Genomic DNA, 19,406 nt, shown 5'->3' with positions numbered 1-19,406 from the left:
CCTTTCTTTGGTTGGCCCACAGGACAAGTAAGCTGAAACACTTATTATGGCTCATAAAATCTATACCTGATCTTAGCCAAAAGGTCAAGAAGCGATGATGGCTCATAAAATCTACAGAAAAGCTGGAAACTTTTAAGAGTAAAACAAAGGAGAAATGTTCCAGAAGAGAATACTGTATCATAAGAAAATGCTAGTAGTCATCATGATGATGAATCCCCAGTAGTATGTGTGTCATAAGAGGAAGAACGCTGGAACAAGCCATTTTCTGATAAAGTCCTTTTAATGGAAAATGTAAAACCCCTTTCAACTTTAATGTACAAAGCCATATGTAACACTTGCACTTTTAACAAATAAAAGCAAGCCAATGTTTTAAAAAAATACATCATTAAATGTATATATGTATATATTTACATAGCATATTAAGTTTAATATTTAGCTTTAAAAGTTCACATAAATTTTACCAAAATGAGACAATTTTAAATAAATTACACCTTTTGAAAATGTTTAATTGTACAGTCAATAGCTTCAACAAAATATTGAAGTGTCCGTATTTAGTATCTACTTTATATACTTCATATTTTACAAATTTTACAATTATTTGGCAGTAATTTTCTGATTATGACATGAATGCTGTGCGATTCAGCAATTTCCCAAATGCAGGCAATAGCTGGTGTTTGTGTCCTATTCTCACAGTAACTGTCTCAATGTAGTGAAAAATATCAGTTATTTTATTAAACTGTACAAGGTCACATTTACACTTGATCAACAATATAGCATAGAATTTTGTGGGTTTTTTTTTTCAAAAATAAATACATCATTTTAAATCTGGCATTTTCACAAACATCATATACACTATAATACAAAAACAGCTATAAGAGCTGCTTCTTAAATTTAGCTTGTTTTCATAACTAACATTGAATCACAGGAGCTGTGACGTATGCTATACTGCTGCGGTATCAGTAACAAGTAATTACTGCAAAAGAGAATTTCTTGGCACTGATGGTTTTATGAAGCTTAAGTCAATGTGCATACATATCATCGTTCTAGAGTAAGTAATTCCAGTTCAATGGCCTAAAAACATCAAACTGGACCACACCTAATTTTCTTCCATATCCTCTACTTCATCTTCATGTATCTTCAAAGCTCTCACCATTTCCTTGACTGCATGATATAATATATTTTTAACCTGAAAGAGATGTTGGTATTTCTAATCACTTTAGCTGGAGATAAAGTAACAAATGAAAATTGCTATATTAAAAAATTTTTTTTCTTAATGAAACAAGGCCAAATTCAAGAAAAACAAATGTCATAGTTAAAAAATGTTAAAATGCAAGTTAGGATAAGGGCCACTAAAAATCATACAATTAAATGCATATTGTTAACCTGTGCTTATTAATCAAATGTGACAAACTAGGTAGTGATTAACTAAGCTGTTCTGCAGGTATCCTATTTCTGAATATAAAAACATGCAGAGCAGGAGTTCGTCAGAAAGTTCATCTCTTACCTGGAGTTTATCATCATAATTGATTTCCTCCTTCAAAAGTCTCAGTTCCTGTGTCAAATGAAACGACTGTACAAGATGTTCTGGAGACACAAAGTCTTCAGTTACCTGAATACAGCTGTGAAAATTCTGTACCTATCCCCAAAACAAAAACAGTAAAATATCAACTTTAGGAGGCAGGAATACCAGAGAACTTATTTTCTCCAAAACATCAAATGCATTTCAAAGCAGACACCATACTTTTATGAGAGTTACATCACTGAAAAGCTTTCATGTGGAGGGACTTCATAAATGGATTTTATTTATTTATTTATTTTTAAGACTTTATTTATTTATTTGACAGAGAGAGACAGCGAGAGAGGGAACACAAGCAGGGGAGTGGGAGAGGGAGAAACAGGCTTCCTGCTGAGCAGGGAGCCTGATGCGGGGCTCGATCCTAGGACCCCGGGATCATGACCTGAGCCAAAGGCAGACACTTAATGGCTGAGCCACCCAGGTGCCCCATATAAATGGAATATTTTTAAATGATAAAAAGAACAGAACTTTTCCAGGAATCCTTCAGAGAGGCTGATAATCAGATCCTAAATTATCAATTTAGTCAAGGTGACTTTTTGGTGTTACTTAAAAAAAAAAAAAGCTAACTGTGAAGTATCTGCTTTACTATTCAGTGCAAACAATCTGATGTTTGTTGCTGCTCCTTTGGCTTTCAGCATTTGGGCCATTTCACTGTTAACTTTTTTTTTTTTTTAAGATTTATTTATTTATTTGAGAGAGCGAGGAGAGGAGGGGCAGAGGGACAGAGGGAGGAAGAGAATCTCAAGGAGACTCCCGGCTGAGCATGGAGCCCAACTCGGGGCTTGATCCCTTGACCCTGAGATCATGACTTGAGCCGAAATCAAGAGTTGGATGCTTAAGCAACTAAGCCACCCAGGAGCCCCTCACTGTTAACTTTTACAACAGAAAGTAGATGAAAGCCAAAGAAATGCAATTTAGTTTGTGAGGACCGGGGATGAAAACTGTAGTTCCAGATAGATCTATTGCTCACAACAGTTTTAGAATTACCCTAGGATTTTATTTGTCCCTTTCTTTCAAATTAACCAACTAAAGTATACCTCCAGGCTCCAGTGGCACCAGTACAACTGTTTTCAATAGTTGTCCCTCCTCAACTAAATGGTTTTCACAAGAAGCCAGTCAATAGTCTTATCTATTATTTGTACACCATATACAAATTGACTCAGTACTTCCCTATTTCTTGGAATTGTTTTCTATTAACGCTTAGTATAATGACACAGAAGGACCAAGCTGATCCAATGTGGATTTTATGACAATCCAGGTTGTCTTCTAGTGATATGAAAGGATATCATAAAATTCCTGGGAAAGGAGAAATAACTGAAAACTAAGCATTTATGCTAATTCCAATTTTTAAAAAAAAGATTTTATGTATTTACTTGGGAGAAAGAGAGAGGGAGGGAGAAGCAGAGGGAGAGGGACAAGTAGCCTCCACACTGAGCACAGAGCCAGACACACGACCCTGTGAACAGGACCTGAGCTGAAATCAAGAGTTGGACACCCAAACAACTGAGCCACCCAGGCGCCCCAACATTAATCCTAATTTTAAAAAGATGAAAGTAAGTTTAATTTGGAGGCATGGGAAGATGATAATAAGTGGGGAATAGAACACGGTGAAAAAAATCTAACAACAGAGTGATGGATTCCAAAGGCACTGGAATTCCTCCTCTGGGCATAATGTCTACCTGAACAGCTTCTCAAGTCTGCAGAGTTCTTTAAGTCAAGCACTGTCCCTCTACTGGTAACTTGGTAGCATATATAAACATTCTCTTCCTTTAATCATTAGGTTGTTGGTTCCTCTGCAGGATGAACATAATGATGCCTCACATTTTCAGCACTGCTATACTATACAGTCTCCCTGGATCTTCACTATGTGTCTCTAGAACAGATGCTCTATTTCACAGAGCAGGAAACCATGGATAAGAAGTTCAGTGCCTGTTCCAAGATAAATCAGCCAACAAATGGCAAGCCAACAGGAGCCCAGCTCCTGTAACATCTTGTCTAACAGATGCTTTATGGTCCTATATTAACTCAGTCACACCAGCATAGTCTCCAAATGTCCTGTCTTGTTATGTCTTTCACTATGTGAACATGCCATGGGGATTAAGTCCTTCAAAAGTTCTGGCATGTACCTTTCTTTGAGCATGTCTAGTTCTACTGTTTTATAATTTGTCTCTTCATCGATATTCTAATTTTGTTCATATGTCATTTTCCTGATTACCAGTTTCCTTTAGCTCTTTGAGTACATTTAAGACAGTTGATACAAAGTCTACGTCTAGTAAGTCCAATGTTTGGGCTTCCTCAGGGACAGTTTCTGCTGATTGTTTTCCCCTATGAATAGGCATACTTTATGGTTTCTATGTATGTCTTATAATTTTTTGCTGAAAACTGGACACCTGAACATTATAATGTGGTTACTGGAAATCAGATTCTCTCTCTGCCTCAGGGTTGCTGCTGATTGCTGGACAAGGCTGCAGTCATCCATTTCTTTTATGACTCTTCCACACTATTCTTGCAAAGCCTGTGTTCCTTGTTGGGTGTGCTCACTGAAGTCTCTGTTCTCTCAGTGGTCAGCCAGTGACCTGGAGATTTCCTTAAAAGCCCCAAATCAGCGGCCCTTTTCTTCCCTAAACAGTCCCACAACTGGTGTAAATTCGGATTAGATTCCAGAGTTCTAAAAAAGTTGATACTGTCAGTTTTTGCCAGTTCACGGTTGCTTTAAAATCACTTTTATAGAACTGTGACTTTTATTAGTGCTTAAAAATGTTATTATGTTAATAACCTCAACCTGATAATATTTTGCTCAAAGGCTTATGGCTTATAGGTTAGTCTGAAGAGACAAGGTTCAGTCTTAAAAGCAGAACCCATTTGAACTTCCCATTCCACTAATCCCTTTTTTCAGCTATCTTTGATTCATTTACATTTCACTTCCTTGACAGACTGTTTTATTCATACTTGCCTATGGGATCAATTGTAATCACAAATAGATAATATTAAGAAAATGTAACTCTTTGTGTTCACAGTAGGAAGGTTATCATCTTGACACTGAATGTAATATACATAGTGACTTAATGAGAACTTAAGAGTGAAAGATTTTGTCAAAGTCCTTTTAGCATTATGAATGCAGAAAATTCACAACTCAGCAATATTATAAACTATGAATGACCAAACATAATCAATTAAGATAATCAGTTAAGGACAAATTTATCCTAAAGATTTTGTGGCTTTAAAAAAAAAAAATTGTTGCTGTTCAAAATGAAGGCCACTGGAGCGCCTGGGTGGCTCAGTCAGTTAAGCATCTGCCTTCGGCTCAGGTCATGATCCCAGGGTCCTGGGATCTAGCCCTGTGTTGGGCTCCCTGCTCAGTGGGGAGCCTGCTTCTCCCTCTGCCCCTCTCCGTGCTCTCTCGAATAAATAAAATCTTTAAAATGAATGAATGAGTGAATAAATAAATAAAATGAAGGCCACTGGGAACATCAGGGTACTAGAGCTAAGACAAAGTAAATCCTGGAGGTCAGGGTCCACCTGCTCCATCCAGTGATAAACTGGGGTTTCACAGATTCACTCATGTTTGCCAACAGAACAGTAAGCCTGCAATTGTTCTTAATACATGGAGGGTTGTGGCTATACTTTCCCTCAGTGTGGCTTCTTTAAGTGCTCACTGCTGACAAACCAAAGAATACAATGTATCATATCTGGCCAAAACCATTTTTTGACAGGTGCCTTGGGTTTGCAAGGACTTTCTATTGGCAATGATTTTCGAAGTGTGGTCCTCAGAGAGTAACATAAGCATCACCTGGGGACTTCTTAGAAATGTAAAATTTCAGGTCCCTCCCTCAGACCCACTGAATCAGAGGTAGGGTAGGGTCCAGCAATCTGTTTTATCAAATCTTCTAAGAAATCCTGATGTATGCTAACATACGAGAAGCACTAACTTAAGACTTTGCGTTTATTTTAAGGGCTACCTGTAGTCTATTGGAAGTGAAGTCATCAATGAAAAGTTTTCAGGACCTCTAAGGACTAAGTAAGTTGTAAATAGTAATACATCTCAAATCCAAGTTAATATTGTGAACACAGTTCTTACTTCCTTTTACTTCTCTCTCAAAACCACATTATCATCACTTCTGAGTCACGGACAACACCCTTTCAACAGAATACAAATAACCATGCTGTCATTATCACACCACATAAGGAAAAGAAGACAGAAATTTTTGTGCTTATAGCTGGCAAGTCTATGCCAAAATATGCAGCAGAGTGGTCTTGGAACACTCAGCAAGTTAGTAGCAGAGCTCAGAATAGAATTTGCCAATCTAGGTTATACATGCTATAGTTAAGTATGACATCTTTTATACTCTAGAAATCTATGATGAAATTTGCTCTCTAGAATTTAAGTGATATTTCTATGTATCTCAAAAGAAAGCATGTTTTCCTATGTACTTATGTATATAGTCTTAATTGGAAGTTAGATTCCAACCTAAGTAAACTTTCTGAAGTAGCCAGAGGACACACAGAAGAGGCCAAAATTTACATGTTTGTACAAAGAGTACAATATATATAAATCATGTAAAGTCATAACTTTGTTTTCATTTGTACTTGTACAAAAATATGTGGTGTATGAGAACATATTTTCAGGCTGTCAGGACTTACAAATATTTAAATGCATTATTCTAAACATAGGAGAGAGCAATGAAAAACACAGAAAACTCTGTCCTTGTGAACCCTATATTCCAGTGGGGATTAAAAGACAATAAACAAAGTAAACAAATTATGAATAATGTTAGAAGATGATGATCAAGATGGAGAATAAAGCAGGAGGATGACAGGGAACTGGGGGACATAATTTGCACTTTAAAACTAAGGTGTTAAGGAAGACCTCACTGAGGAAGGTGACATTTGAGCAAACGAATCTTTAAAGAATGTGAAGAAGCAAGTCTTACAGATACCTGAAAAAAGAATTCCAGGCCAAAGGATTAGTAAGCACAATGGCCCTGGGGTGGAAACTTGCATGGTGTATGTGAAGACCATAGAGAGGGCAGGGTGGCCAGAAAGAAGTAAGGAGGAGGGAAGTAGGGAAGAAAGGTAGTGAAGGGAGCTGTGTGTATGTGTACACAGGAGACATGGACAGGGTACCAACACCAATCGTTTAGGGCCTTGTGAAGCTTTAGGCAGTGTTATGTGAACTAAACTTTTTAACAAGATCACTCCGCCTACTATTTTGAAAAAACATGGGTCTCTACCCACAAAAAGCAACAGCAGAGAAACATTTCCATGGCATGGAATCTCTGGTAAACAGTGACTGCCTCTGAAGGAGGGCAACTGGGGACAAAGGTGAGAAAAGACTGAATTTTTACTGTGAACCCTTTTGTACTACTCAGACTCTTAAAAATTGTATCACTGTATTACATTTCAAAATAAAAATTATTTGAAAATAGCCTAGAACAACTAAACTATCCATACCTGCCCCTCAAAAAGAAAAAATAGAATTTTGGTCCATACTTTGCACAATGTATAAAAATTAACTAAAACTGGATTACAGATCTAAATTTAAGACTAACCACAATAAAGCTTCTAAAAGAAAATGTAAGAGAAAATGTTTGCTATATTGGGCTAGGCAGCAATTCTGGATATATAATAAAAGTATGATACATAAAAGAAAAAACTGATCACCTGAACTTCATTAGAATTAAAACACTTCTCTTTGGAAGACACCATTAAAAAAATGTAAGGACAAGTCACAGATCAGGAGAATATATTTGCAAAGCATATATCAGATAAAGGGCTTATTTTTTTTTTAAAGATTTTATTTCTTTGACAGAGAGAGACACAGTGAGAGGGGGAACACAAGCAGGGGGGAGTGGGAGAGGGAGAAACAGGCTTCCAGCAGAGCAGGGAGCCTGATGCGAGGCTCGATCCCAGGACCTTGGGATCATGACCTGAGCCAAAGGCAGACACTTAACAACTGAGCCACCCAGGCACCCCTCAGATAAAGGGCTTATAAAGTAAAGTAGTTAAGAACACTCAAAACTCAGTAAGAAAAAAGAAAATCCCACTGCAAAAATGTATAAAATATTTGAACACACAGATTTACCAAAATAGATATATAGATGATGGCAAATAAGCATATGAAAAGATGCTAGACATACTTAGCTATTAAGAAAAAGTAAATTAAATTAAAACTACAATGTGATACCAGTGCACACTTACTCAAATGTTTAAAAACAAAACTGACAGTAAGGAGAGGAAATGGAACTCACATATACTACTTTGGGGAATAGAAAATGGTACAATCACTTTGGAGAACTACCTGGCAGTTTCTTGTAAAGTTAATCATACATTTATTATATGATCAGGAAATCCCATCACTTGGTATTTATCAAACTGAAAAGAAAACCGATGTTCACAGAAAAACCTGTATGCAAATGTTTTTGGTGGCTTTACTTATTATTTTTCCCGAGCTAGAAAACACCCAAATGTTCTTTGATTGGTGAATGGATTAAAAAAACTGTTATATTTATATAATGAACAACTATCCAGCAATAAAAAGGATCCAACCAGTGGTATACATAACAACGTGGATGAATCTTGAATGTACTGTATGTTGAATAAGAAAAGTCAGATTCAAAGGCTACATATTATATGACATTCTAATAAAGGCAGAACTATAGGAGGAAAACATAAGTAGCTGTAGGAATGTCAGATGGGAAAAGTTGACTAAAAAAGGGCAGGAGGGAATTTTTAGGAGTGATGCAAGTGTATGGTATTTTGTTGTGTTGTTACCTAACTATATATTTGTCGAAATTTATAGAACTGCACACTAAAATTATACCTCAATTTAAAAAACTGCACTGTCCAGTTTAACTTTAAGAAAATAGATACTGGATAAATAAATATATAAGGATTTGAGGGAAGCTGTTTTGTATTATCAAAGAATTCTATTTACAAAATAGTACAAAATGTACTATTCTCTTAAATAGGCTGCTCCATTGAAGGTATTTTACATTTTGATATGGATTAGCTCTTTTCTGATAAGAGACTAGAAGGCAAAAAAATGGCATGTGGGAACTGGAATCATAAATGATACAACATCTCTGAAATGATCAGGTAAGACCATGGGACAATAAAACAATTTAACATAAATAATGCATTAAACTTAATACATTTATTTTTTTCTCCAGTAAGTTACTATAGTGAAACAGGTATATTTATTATGATGTTTGTATTTTACTGTCATAAATACTATTTGATATCTAAGAATAGTAAATCTAACCCTGAGCTTGACATGTTAAAAACTAAGCAACTATTATCACTTAAGGAATATTTGTGCTATTATATGATGGTGTCACAAAGCTGAACAGGCAGCAATTGCATATACAGTTATATAAAATGTGGAAAACATTCCTTGGTTTAAAAAAAAAAAAAGTAGGGCGCCTGGGTGGCTCAGTTGGTTAAGCGACTGCCTTCGGCTCAGGTCATGATCCTGGAGTCCCAGGATCGAGTCCCACATCGGGTTCCCTGCTCAGCAGGAAGTCTGCTTCTCCCTCTGACCCTTTCTCCTCTCATGCTCTCTCTCTATCTCATTCTCTCTCTCAAATAAATAAATAAAATCTTTTAAAAAAAAAAAAGTACACATATCAAATACATCTCAACTACCAGGTGGTAGAAAAGGTGGGGAACCACCTCTGCGGCAAACTAGCTATTGGGGTTTTTGGGTTTCCTCTGCATACTATTACTATGAGGGCTAAGCTGGTCTGTGGTAGCTCCAGTCTATTTACAGGAATCCACTGTATGCTTTTAATCTAATCCTCCGTGCCCACTATTTATTCTATGCCTTTTTTCCAGGTGCCACATAGTCAAGCCACAGAAACAAAGATAATGTGTTTATTTTAGTTTTTAAATTTTGTGGATCAATAGCTATAAAAATTACGTATCATCTTTCTTTGGACGCGCTATTTCTATGTTAGCAAACTATGAAGGCAGGAGTTACACTAAAACCCTGAATTATGGAATGGTCTAGCCAACACTTCATTCTGCTCAATTTAGTGCCTTAGAAAATGTGTGATCTCTTAAGTCTTAATACTTAAGTGTTAAGTCGCACTACTGAGAACTGAATATATATTATCTCTCTTTTTCCTCCTTCAAAAGTCTTAAAAATGAGAGTTTGATCAACTAAACTGGAAACAATACAAAAATGGAAATCTGGCTCCCGTTGAAAAAAATTCTCAAAGCATTTAATTATGTTAGGTCTCTTCAAGCATTGAAGTGAAGTGGTTTCTTAATGAAAGCAAACTGGGTGCAGGTCATTCTCTTATTTATCAGAACAACTTCTTTTTCAAAAATCGGTTCCTTCAGTAGCAGAGGTGTGAAAAATAAGTTTTTCTGTACCTGATGAAGTGCTCCTGCTGGTAAGACAATGGCATCACCAAGGAACTGAATAAGAGTACAGGTTCTGACTCCGTACTCTTCAAGTAGTCTTTGGCGGAGCTTTTTGTTCACATACCAACTTTGGTCACGTATCGGATCATGTTCTGGTAGAACTTCAAGGCCTTGTTCTTTTGAAATCTGCAATATGGATTAAAATTAAAATATACACTTCAATTTTAAGTAAGGGAAATGGTAAATTCTCTTCAGTTAAATTCCAATTTTCTTTACAATAACCAACTTTTTTTCTTAGAATCTTATGGAACAATGCATGTACTTAAGTTAAAGAAAATGATATTCTACAACGATTTGAAAAGCCAAAGGATATTAAAACAATGCTGCACATTGAGATGATGTTAATAAAGTGACTCATACTACCACCTTCTCACCTCTTCCATCCACCATGAAGTTTCCATCCATTTGGTTTCTTCTTTACAATCATTTCAAAAGTATAGCACAGAGATTAGGAAAAGCTTAGTTTAGTAGCTTTTTTGTCAAAAGTCAAACTATCCATATGTATGGACTTAAACATTTCCTAATCTTGCTTTTTTTTTTAAATATAAGGACAAAGATAAATACCTTTATATTGCTAACCCTCTAATCTTTGACAAATCAATTTCAAGGGACTCTTTTACTAACCAGTGAAATAATCATTGCTTTAAAAAGCACAATTTATAATATTTTAAGTTAAAATACTGGTAGGTATTCTGAGATAAGATAGTAGGTACAGAGCTACAGCTCCTTCACTTCATACTGAACAGAGACAAACCTTAAGTCTACTCTGAAAGAAAATGGAGCATAATAAGAAAAGCAGCAATGATGGTCCCTTGCGAGAAATCCCTGTAATTGCAAATTTGACAAATATTTGCGTAAAGGACTGAACTAATCATTCTAAATATGTCAGTTTCATTCAGTGTCAAACAACTAAATTAAAGGTACGATTACTCAAAATTTCAGTCTATTCAAATAAGTAAAACAGAGCAATTGATGTGGTTAAGAGCAGAATTACTGCCTACATCAACAAACACCCAAAACTATTAATCAAATTAAAAAAAGATCCTATCTTCTTTAGATGTTTCTATGACATGTTAGTTTTTATATCCTGTAATTTTCACCACTTTTCACCAAGGATAACATCTGACTCATTAACAGATTAGTTCGTTACTATAAGGAGACATGGGAGCACTAGCAACTGAGAAGAAGCTGCCATTCAAAAACCGGCTTTAAAAGGAGCAAGAGAAAGGAGCTTTTGACTTAACAGTAAGAAGTCCCCTCCTTTTTTGAAGTAAAAATTACCTAATGATCTTATATTCCTGAATGCTAAATGAAGTTACATTAAAAATTACTAAGTCCTTGCTCAAGGTAAAGAGATAAACTATTTGCAACCTAAATTTATACCTTTTGAAGAAATTCCCTTATTTTGTCAATGTCTTTCCCTGCATAAATATGCCACAGAGCACCAGGTATTTCACTTGAGTCCTTCAATCGTTTTCTTAAAATGTCATCCAAATCTTCTTCCTCAAATTTCTTGAGTATTCCTGAAACACAGCAGAATATTTTCAAATTGGTCATTAAAGACCACCAGAAAGCCAAGTAACCTAGAATTGATCTATCAGAGAAGTACAGTGCCTGACTAGATAAGGACTCTTAAAGAGTAAGTAAAACCAATTAAACTGTTACAACAAAACAGAAAACAATGACAATGCGTAACAAGGGACAGAGTAACAGTAACTTTCCCATATCATTTGTTTTCTGCAAACCAGGGAACAAGAGATTAAAAACTCAAGGGTTTCGGGGGCCTGGGTGGCTCAGTCGTTAAGCGTCTGCCTTTGGCTCAGGTCATGATCCCAGGGTCCTGGGATCTAGCCCCGCATCGGGCTCCCTGCTCATCGGGAAGCCTGCTTCTCCCTCTCCCTCTGCCTACAGCTCCCCCTGCTTGTACTCTGTTTCTCCCTCTCTCGCTCTCTCTGTCAATAAATAAATAAAATCTTTAAAAAAAACCCCAAAAAACTCAAGGGTTTCTAAATCAAACTTCACCAACTTTCTTCCTGTCCCAAGGGGGTGGTCATAACAATGATTTGTACTCATACAGCATTTCCTAACTTACAAAAAAATTTCATGATCACTAATAACTACTTAGTAAGGTAGGCAAGAATCATAACCTCTATTTTACCGGGGCTGGGGTGGGGGGGGCGGTGGTGGCAGACAGAGGGAGAAGGAGAGAATCCAAAGCAGGCAAGCGCCAGCTTAGCATGAAGCCCGACTCGGGGCTTGATCACATGACCCTGAGATCATGACCTGAGTGGAAACCAAGAGTTGGATGCTTAAACTGACTGCCACTCAGGCGCCCCAACTACAGTGAACATTTTAAAGAAATGTTCTTTTGAGAGTAAAAGAAATTTATTGCTTGCTACAAAAAACACATCAGACATTTCCTAATTTGTAACAGTAAATTCTTTTTTATGTTTAAAGTTGGTTGCAAGGATTTCTTTATTCAGACATTGTTTACAATGTATGCAAGGCACTGTCCTAGAATGTTGGGGATTAGAGTGAACAAAGACCCAGTCAAGACCTAGCAGAGTAAAAGAGAGTATTAATAAAAGTAGGCAAATAAAAATACCACACAGTGTGGTAAATGCAATCATAGGAACACAAAAGGTATCCAACGACTGGTTCAGGTCTCAAATCTTATGTGTCAACAAAATTATAAATTGGCAACCTCAGAATGATTCCCCAATTTTTTTTCCTTTAAATTTTACTGCTCTTCGGGGTGCCTGGGTGGCTCAGTCAGTTAAGCATCTGTCTTTGGCTCAGGTCATGATCCCAGTGTCCTGGGATCGAGTCCTGTATTGGGCTTCCTTCTTAGAGGGGAGCCTGCTTCTCCCTGCCGCTACCCCCTGCTCGGGCTCTCTCTCTCTCTCAAAATAAATATGAAAAATCTTAAGAAAAAAAAAAAAAAAGGAGGAGGGGGATTACTGGGGTAGGGAAAACTTTTTTAAATGAAGGTCTCTAGGGGGAGATGACAATATGAGCCACACTCTGAAGGGATTTGCCAGGGAGACCAGTGGGTAGGAGAGCCATTATAGGTGGAGGAAAAAGCGTATGCTTTAAGTAAGTCAGTATTTCTGAGGCATTTTAGGGATTTACCCTAAAAAACTCCTTTTTTTAAACATTCCTTTTTTTGGTGATCATCTATAAAGAGTGGCAAAAGCTTCAGATAAAGACAGCCACAGGATTAAAATGATGAATGTTTTTTTTTTCTTTTTTTTTTAAACATTTTTATTTATTTGACAGAGAGAGAGACAGCGAGAGAGGGAACACAAGCAGGGGGAGTGGGAGAGGGAGAAGCAGGCTTCCTACAGAGCAGGGAGCCTGATGCAGGGCTTGATCCCAGGACCCCAGGTTCATAACCTGAGCCGAAGGGAGACACTTAAGCAACTGGGCCACCCAGAGGCCCCTGATGAATGTTTTCTTAAAAGACAAAATACTATACTATAAATGAGGGATGGGAGGTGAGCAGGAACAAAGATGAATAACAAAGTCTCAGCATTTAAGGACATAGAAAGACTGGTAGTAGAGGAGAAAAGCAGGTATAATGCAGGGCACGTGGGTGGCTCAGTCGTTAAGCATCTGCCTTTGGCTCAGGTCATGATCCCAGGGGTCCTGGGATCTAGCCCCACATTGGGCTCCCTGCTCAGCGAGAGGCCTGCTTCTCCCTTTCCCACTCCCCCTGTTTGTGTTCCCTCTCTTGCTGTCTCCCTGTCAAATAAATAAATAAAATCTTAAAAAAAAAAAGAACAAATGCTATAGGGGTTGATGTGAACAAAGTGCAATGAGGCACAAAAGAGATAATTAACTCTGTGGCGTCACAGGCTTTGAAAAGATAAGTAATCCGAACCACAAGTCACACATTTCTGTATTAGAGCTGGGACTACAACCCAAGTGTGCCTGAGTCTCAAATCCTTGGGAGTGGGGGAGGCAAAGAGTTTATCAGTTATAATCAAGTGTCAATTTAGGAAGCTGAGAAACAGTATAAAAATGAGTTTCTAGTTTTGGGGGAATTTAGGTTGTGTTTTATGGAAGCTGTCAAATACACAGGAAAGTAGAGTGAATACTGTAGGTACCCCATGTCCTCAGCACCTAGTCACTAAGCTCAAGATACATTCTTGGCTCCAGATACAGAGCTGGTGAGGTATGTGGTGGTTGGGTCATGCATAGAATTTCACATAAAGTACATGTAAACTAGAAAAGGTAGAGAAAAATTCCCTGAGTCTAGGAAAGCCTGGGATTCTATGAAGTTAGTTACGAACTAGGGGAGCAGTAGTATCACAGAAGCCAAGGGCACTATTTGAAGAAGAGGCAGTCATTTCCAGTGCCGTTTATTTCAGAGGGCAAGCAGTAAGACAACCAGAAAGAAACCACTGAAACCACTTATCCAATTGTGAATGTTTGCAAGGGCTGCAGTAATAGTAATTTCAGTGAGGCAGCAGTTATAAGGCCAACCTGAAATGAGCTGAAATGTGAGTAAGAGTTGACAAAGAGCAAAGAATTTGTTATGAAGGCAGGAGATATAGGATGGTGGCAAGGAAGTCTAGTTTTGAAGGTTTTCTTCTGAGAAAGAAGGAATAGTTTAGAGTGTACTTCCACTCTGAAGAAAATAACCAGCACAGAGGAAAAGTTAAAGACCTATTTACATAGAAGGGGATAAGATGGAACAAGGTTTCGGAAAGAAATCCAGAGGATGGAATCTAAAACCTATACGATGGATAGAAAGGTTACATCTACTTAGGAGAAAAGATCCCTTCTCTCTCTGATAGTAGAGGGGGAAAAAATGAAAAATGTTTGAGGCACAAACCAAATCTTAATCAATCTCAGCACCCCAGGACCCAGTTTCTATTCTCCAATAAAAGTGTTGATAAAGTAAGCTTAGCAGTTTATTTTCACAAACAGAACAATTATACATAGGAAAGGAGCAAATAAAAATACCCATTTTTAAAATTAAAATTTCTAGGGGCGCCTGGGTGGCTCAGTTGTTAAGCGTCTGCCTTCGGCTCAGGTCATGATCCCAGGGTCCTGGGTTCGAGCCCCGCATAGGGCTCCCTGCTCCGCGGAAAGCCTGCTTCTCCCTCTCCCACTCCCCCTGCTTGTGTTCCTTCTCACTCAGTCTCTCTCTCTCTCTGTCAAATAAATAAATAAAGTCTTAAAAATTTAAAATTTCTATTATATTGAAAAAAGACAGGTAAACCAAGCACTCTTAAAGTAATAAAGATTAGAATATTCCTATATCCACTGCAATTGTTTCTGCAATCTTTGCTGTTTACTCAGAGGCTGACATTCTAGATAATAAATCCTAGTGTGTGTGGTTATTCAATTTCATCCCCAAAACCACTATTCAAGTTTCTTTCTTTCTTTACCTGCTTTTGAGAGAATGCCATTTCCTTTTGCTATGCCAACATAGACTAGAATATTTACAACATCAGAAACTTCAACATGGAGATTTGTTGTTCCTATGTCATGATCTTTAGCAGCAGCTACACCTGTGTATAAAATAGAATTTTATGTGACTGAATACATATCCTAGATAGTCCCCCTAAAATTAGCTCTATGAGGAAAATTTGTTAATTGTAATTTGAGCTTTAGTTTCCTTGTTCCAAAGTCTGCTCCCCAAGAAATTTCCATTAAAAAAAATTACTAGAAAATGTAAATATTTTGCAAGGAATTAGCAAGTACTTAACTATATTGGCTATTAATATCTAATATACTGTTTGATAGAAAAAAGATTTCAATGGATTACTAAAAAATGGATTTACTAGAGCCTAAAAATCACTAGACAATTTATCTTTGGACAGCAGTTAACATTTCATATAATTCCAAGTTCACGGAAATGCAAATATATACCTACCATAGGCACTGCACAACCTGGGTCCTAGATCAGGGCGTACAAAAAATCCTGGCAAATGAGAGGCCAAGTTGAATTTTCCTTCTGGATTACAATATTCTGGCAATGGTAGGCTTTTTAAGAGATCTTCGTATCTGACGAATAACAACATTGACTTCTTTTGAATACAGATTAACATTCTTAGGTGCTTTCATATACAAAATTTTCAGGTTGTTCAAAACATAATACAACCTTTCCTTAAGGATTCTGACAAGTAACACTTTCCTTGACTTCATTCAGTTGAAATGAATGCCTAACACCAGGACAAGCACAGAACAGAAGTGACACTGACTAAAACTGCAGTTCTGTTTCTCTAATCATAGCAAATTAAAAACATCAAGAAAGGGAGGTCCTAAACAGGACCCCACGTCCTTTGATACTAGCATTCTTTCCTTTACTTCTCTAACATAAAGACTTAGCCTACTGAGAATACAGAGACTGGGTTTTGTTCTTAATTTCTTTTTAATTGGCAAGGAAAATGCCTGAAGGTTAAATATATAGTTCCTTACCTACTTCTTGGGATAATCTCAGCTCAAACTCAAAAACCCAAGCGTTAAAATAACACGTTTTAAAAATATATACCTTGCTGGCATCATAGTCTTGAAGTCTTCTCCTGAAGGGCAATCTTTCAATTTTAAAACAACTGTTTCTCCACTTTTCGTTTTTTGTCGTTCTATAAAGAATGCAGTTTATTATTAAAAGGTAATTTCTGCCTTTTAATTTTTATTAATGTTTGGAGAAGAAGGAAGAAATGTAAAACGAATGATGATTGTTGTACATGAAGTATTTAATGAACGCTTGCTTATTGAGTTTAATTTCTTATGTACTTATATAGTATTAGGACTTTTATTCCTTATGTATTTAGGTATTTGTAATACTGCAAAAATATTCTTTAAATATCTGTTTACAATTGTTATTGAAACTAGTCTTACATTTTTACTTTTAATTTTCTAAGTGTTTTACATAACATATAATTCTCAAAGGTTTATGGGGTTGCCAAAAATATTCCCTATATGATACAAGGAAACATAGTTTAAATAACTTATGGTCAAAGGAAATTAGGGGTAGAACAAAGGAATAAGACCCAGTCTCTTGTTTCCAAGTATTTGTCTCTTCTTTATTAGCCAAAGTAATATAGAAGTTTCAAAGATTAAAAATCTGTTAAGTCATATTTGCAATTAATAGTTTTGGGGGGATATATTTCAGAAAACAGTAAAACAAAAAACAACATACTTGAAACTTCTTCAAAACCATCCCAGAATTCCTTAACATTGGCATTTGAAATAATGCTGTCTTTGCAGTTCAGGAGATCAGCTTGGTGGTCTCCAAATTCAAGACTAATTGATTCCGCCTTCCACAAGCTAATGTTCATTTTCTTATGCACACCAGAAACCACTGCAGGCTTATAAATAAATAAATAGACAGATCGGTAAGTTAAAAGGTATATGGACACTCCCAAAATTTGATTTTATACACATATACAACAAACAGATAACATGTTAAGTTTTAGGACTAATGACAAATTGTGAAAATAAAAGGGACTACTGAAAATAGTCCCTGACCTGAAAAGATGTACATAATATACTGTCAAAGAGAATAAGAGAGAATGCCATGTAGAATACATTGCCATTTTTTAAAATTAAAATTAACATGTAGTAAATTTTGAAAGAAGTCTTAAAGGGCTAGATTAAAAATTTCCGTTCTAGGTAGTATAAATATGGATTTTTGGCTGCTTTATTTATAGACTAATTTTTGAAGCTAGAACATAACCTAGTTATATATCTATATGTGTGATAGATATAAGATTTTAACAGAATACATATAGTCCTTCAGATTAAAACATAATTTGTATCACTTAAAACACATACACATGTTCTTCCACAAGGATCATGATAAATAAAAATATTAAACAACCAGGCAAAACATTAAATTTCAAGGTTAATGGCCGACTCCCTGAAAGTAAATCTCTCCTTGGAAATCATATGAATTTGAATTCCCTCAAGGCTATCTAACCCAAAAACTAACAACTGAAGATTTAAAGCTTCTAGAACTCCAATGCCGATGTAAAAAAACCTCTACAACAATCTGATATACTATCCCCAAGGTTTTGGGTTTTTAAAATTCCTTTATTATAAAAGAAGCAAATGTCTGGAATATAGAGAACAAAGAAAGTTGTGACTCTCCTGTAAAATACACTATTTATTAAGTCATCTTAAACTTCATTAAGATAATTATATTTCGGGAACCAGAGAACAGAATAACCTCTAGCTAGAGTTCTTATCACAAAAGATATCTCAAAAGAAAACAACAAAAATCACCTTAAATCTGGTTAACTACTTACTTGGGGGACCACTCCATTAAACTTCCCTTAAACAGGCTAATAATATATCCCACTATTAAAAACAGGTTCAGCTATTAATTATTGTTGGCAATTCAGATATTAATTCCCAGCCCCTATTGTGGCTAACCAATAATACTCCTATCCAGCCCTATGCCACGCTTTCTAATGGTAGTCATATTGTTAAAAAATGAGGGGCAAGTTAGCTAGTATATTAGAATGTTCTCAAGCAGAATTCTTAGGCTACCATCATCATCATCTTCTCAAAATACTGGAAACCTTCCTATTTTGATTCCTTGCCTATATTCTTATTTTCCTCTAATTCAACTTCCAATCTGCTTTGCAGTCAGTTATTTTAATATGTCAATCTGATTACTTTGACTCATCAATTAAAACTATCATCTACAGGATAAAATTCAAACTCCTTAGTGTAATATCAAAGGCCCTTCATAATCATAACCCTAACTACCATTTCTCACCATTCTCCCACAGAACTCTTTTACCTATGTTCCAAACAAAACTACTTAACAGTACCCCAAGCACCTGATGCTCTTGTTTATTTCCAACCTCTTGTTCACATCCAGAAAAATTTCACTTAACCTGAGGCATCAATTCAGATTAGCATTTCTGAATTAGTACTCTAGCCTAGTCATTCCCTTTTTTGGTTTTTTATAACACTTTAACAAAGTTCTTGGAATATTTAAAGTACTTATTAAAATATTTACTTGATGGCTCAAGCACATACCAAATCAAGTGGTCTAAATTATGACCCCCCAATGGCATCAGGGCTTCAAGGGGAGCCAGCCAGAAAACAAAGGAAAAAACAACAAAAAGGAAATAAAAAGATAAATATTGTGTATGTGCAATACATGGGTATGAATTTTTTCTGGGGAGAAAGGAACCAAGTTTTCTTCACATTGTAAAAAGGATTAGTGACCTAAAAAGATTAATAAGAACCACTAGCACTAAAGTTTACTCATCTTACTTATTTTTATATCCTTAATGGCCAGCACAAAGACTAGATTTTATTAGGAGCTCAATAACTATCTGTTCAATGAAGAAAGTAAAATAAAATTGCAAACGATGTATTCCAGAAAGAAAAAAACAACATAATACTAAATCATGCAAATTCTTAATTCTGT

At 36.2% G+C, this 19,406-nt stretch overlaps 1 protein-coding gene across 4 annotated transcripts in view; it reads right to left on the bottom strand.

The window, feature by feature from the left end:
• Positions 1-283: 283 nt before the first annotated feature.
• Positions 284-19,406, bottom strand: part of JMJD1C (jumonji domain containing 1C) — a 93,637-nt gene continuing 74,514 nt past the window's right edge. For all 4 annotated transcript variants that reach the window (XM_028123977.2, XM_088020056.1, XM_088020057.1 and 1 more), the window contains 8 exons: positions 17,160-17,328; positions 16,509-16,599; positions 15,891-16,021; positions 15,403-15,525; positions 11,387-11,526; positions 9,953-10,129; positions 1,505-1,636; positions 284-1,186 (listed from right to left, as the gene is read on the bottom strand). In XM_028123977.2, coding sequence (XP_027979778.1) covers positions 1,097-1,186; positions 1,505-1,636; positions 9,953-10,129; positions 11,387-11,526; positions 15,403-15,525; positions 15,891-16,021; positions 16,509-16,599; positions 17,160-17,328 — 1,053 coding nt within the window. In that variant the 3' untranslated portion in view covers positions 284-1,096. The remainder of the gene's footprint in view (positions 1,187-1,504; positions 1,637-9,952; positions 10,130-11,386; positions 11,527-15,402; positions 15,526-15,890; positions 16,022-16,508; positions 16,600-17,159; positions 17,329-19,406) is intronic.

The sequence above is a fragment of the Eumetopias jubatus genome, unplaced genomic scaffold (genome assembly GCF_037043125.1).
Source record: "Eumetopias jubatus isolate StellerSeaLion01/CBP00866 unplaced genomic scaffold, mEumJub1_p1.0 scaffold_17, whole genome shotgun sequence".
Lineage (NCBI taxonomy): Eukaryota > Metazoa > Chordata > Mammalia > Carnivora > Otariidae > Eumetopias > Eumetopias jubatus.
The sequence above is the reverse complement of the archived record's forward strand: the minus strand, read 5'-3'. Positions and strand labels throughout refer to the sequence as shown.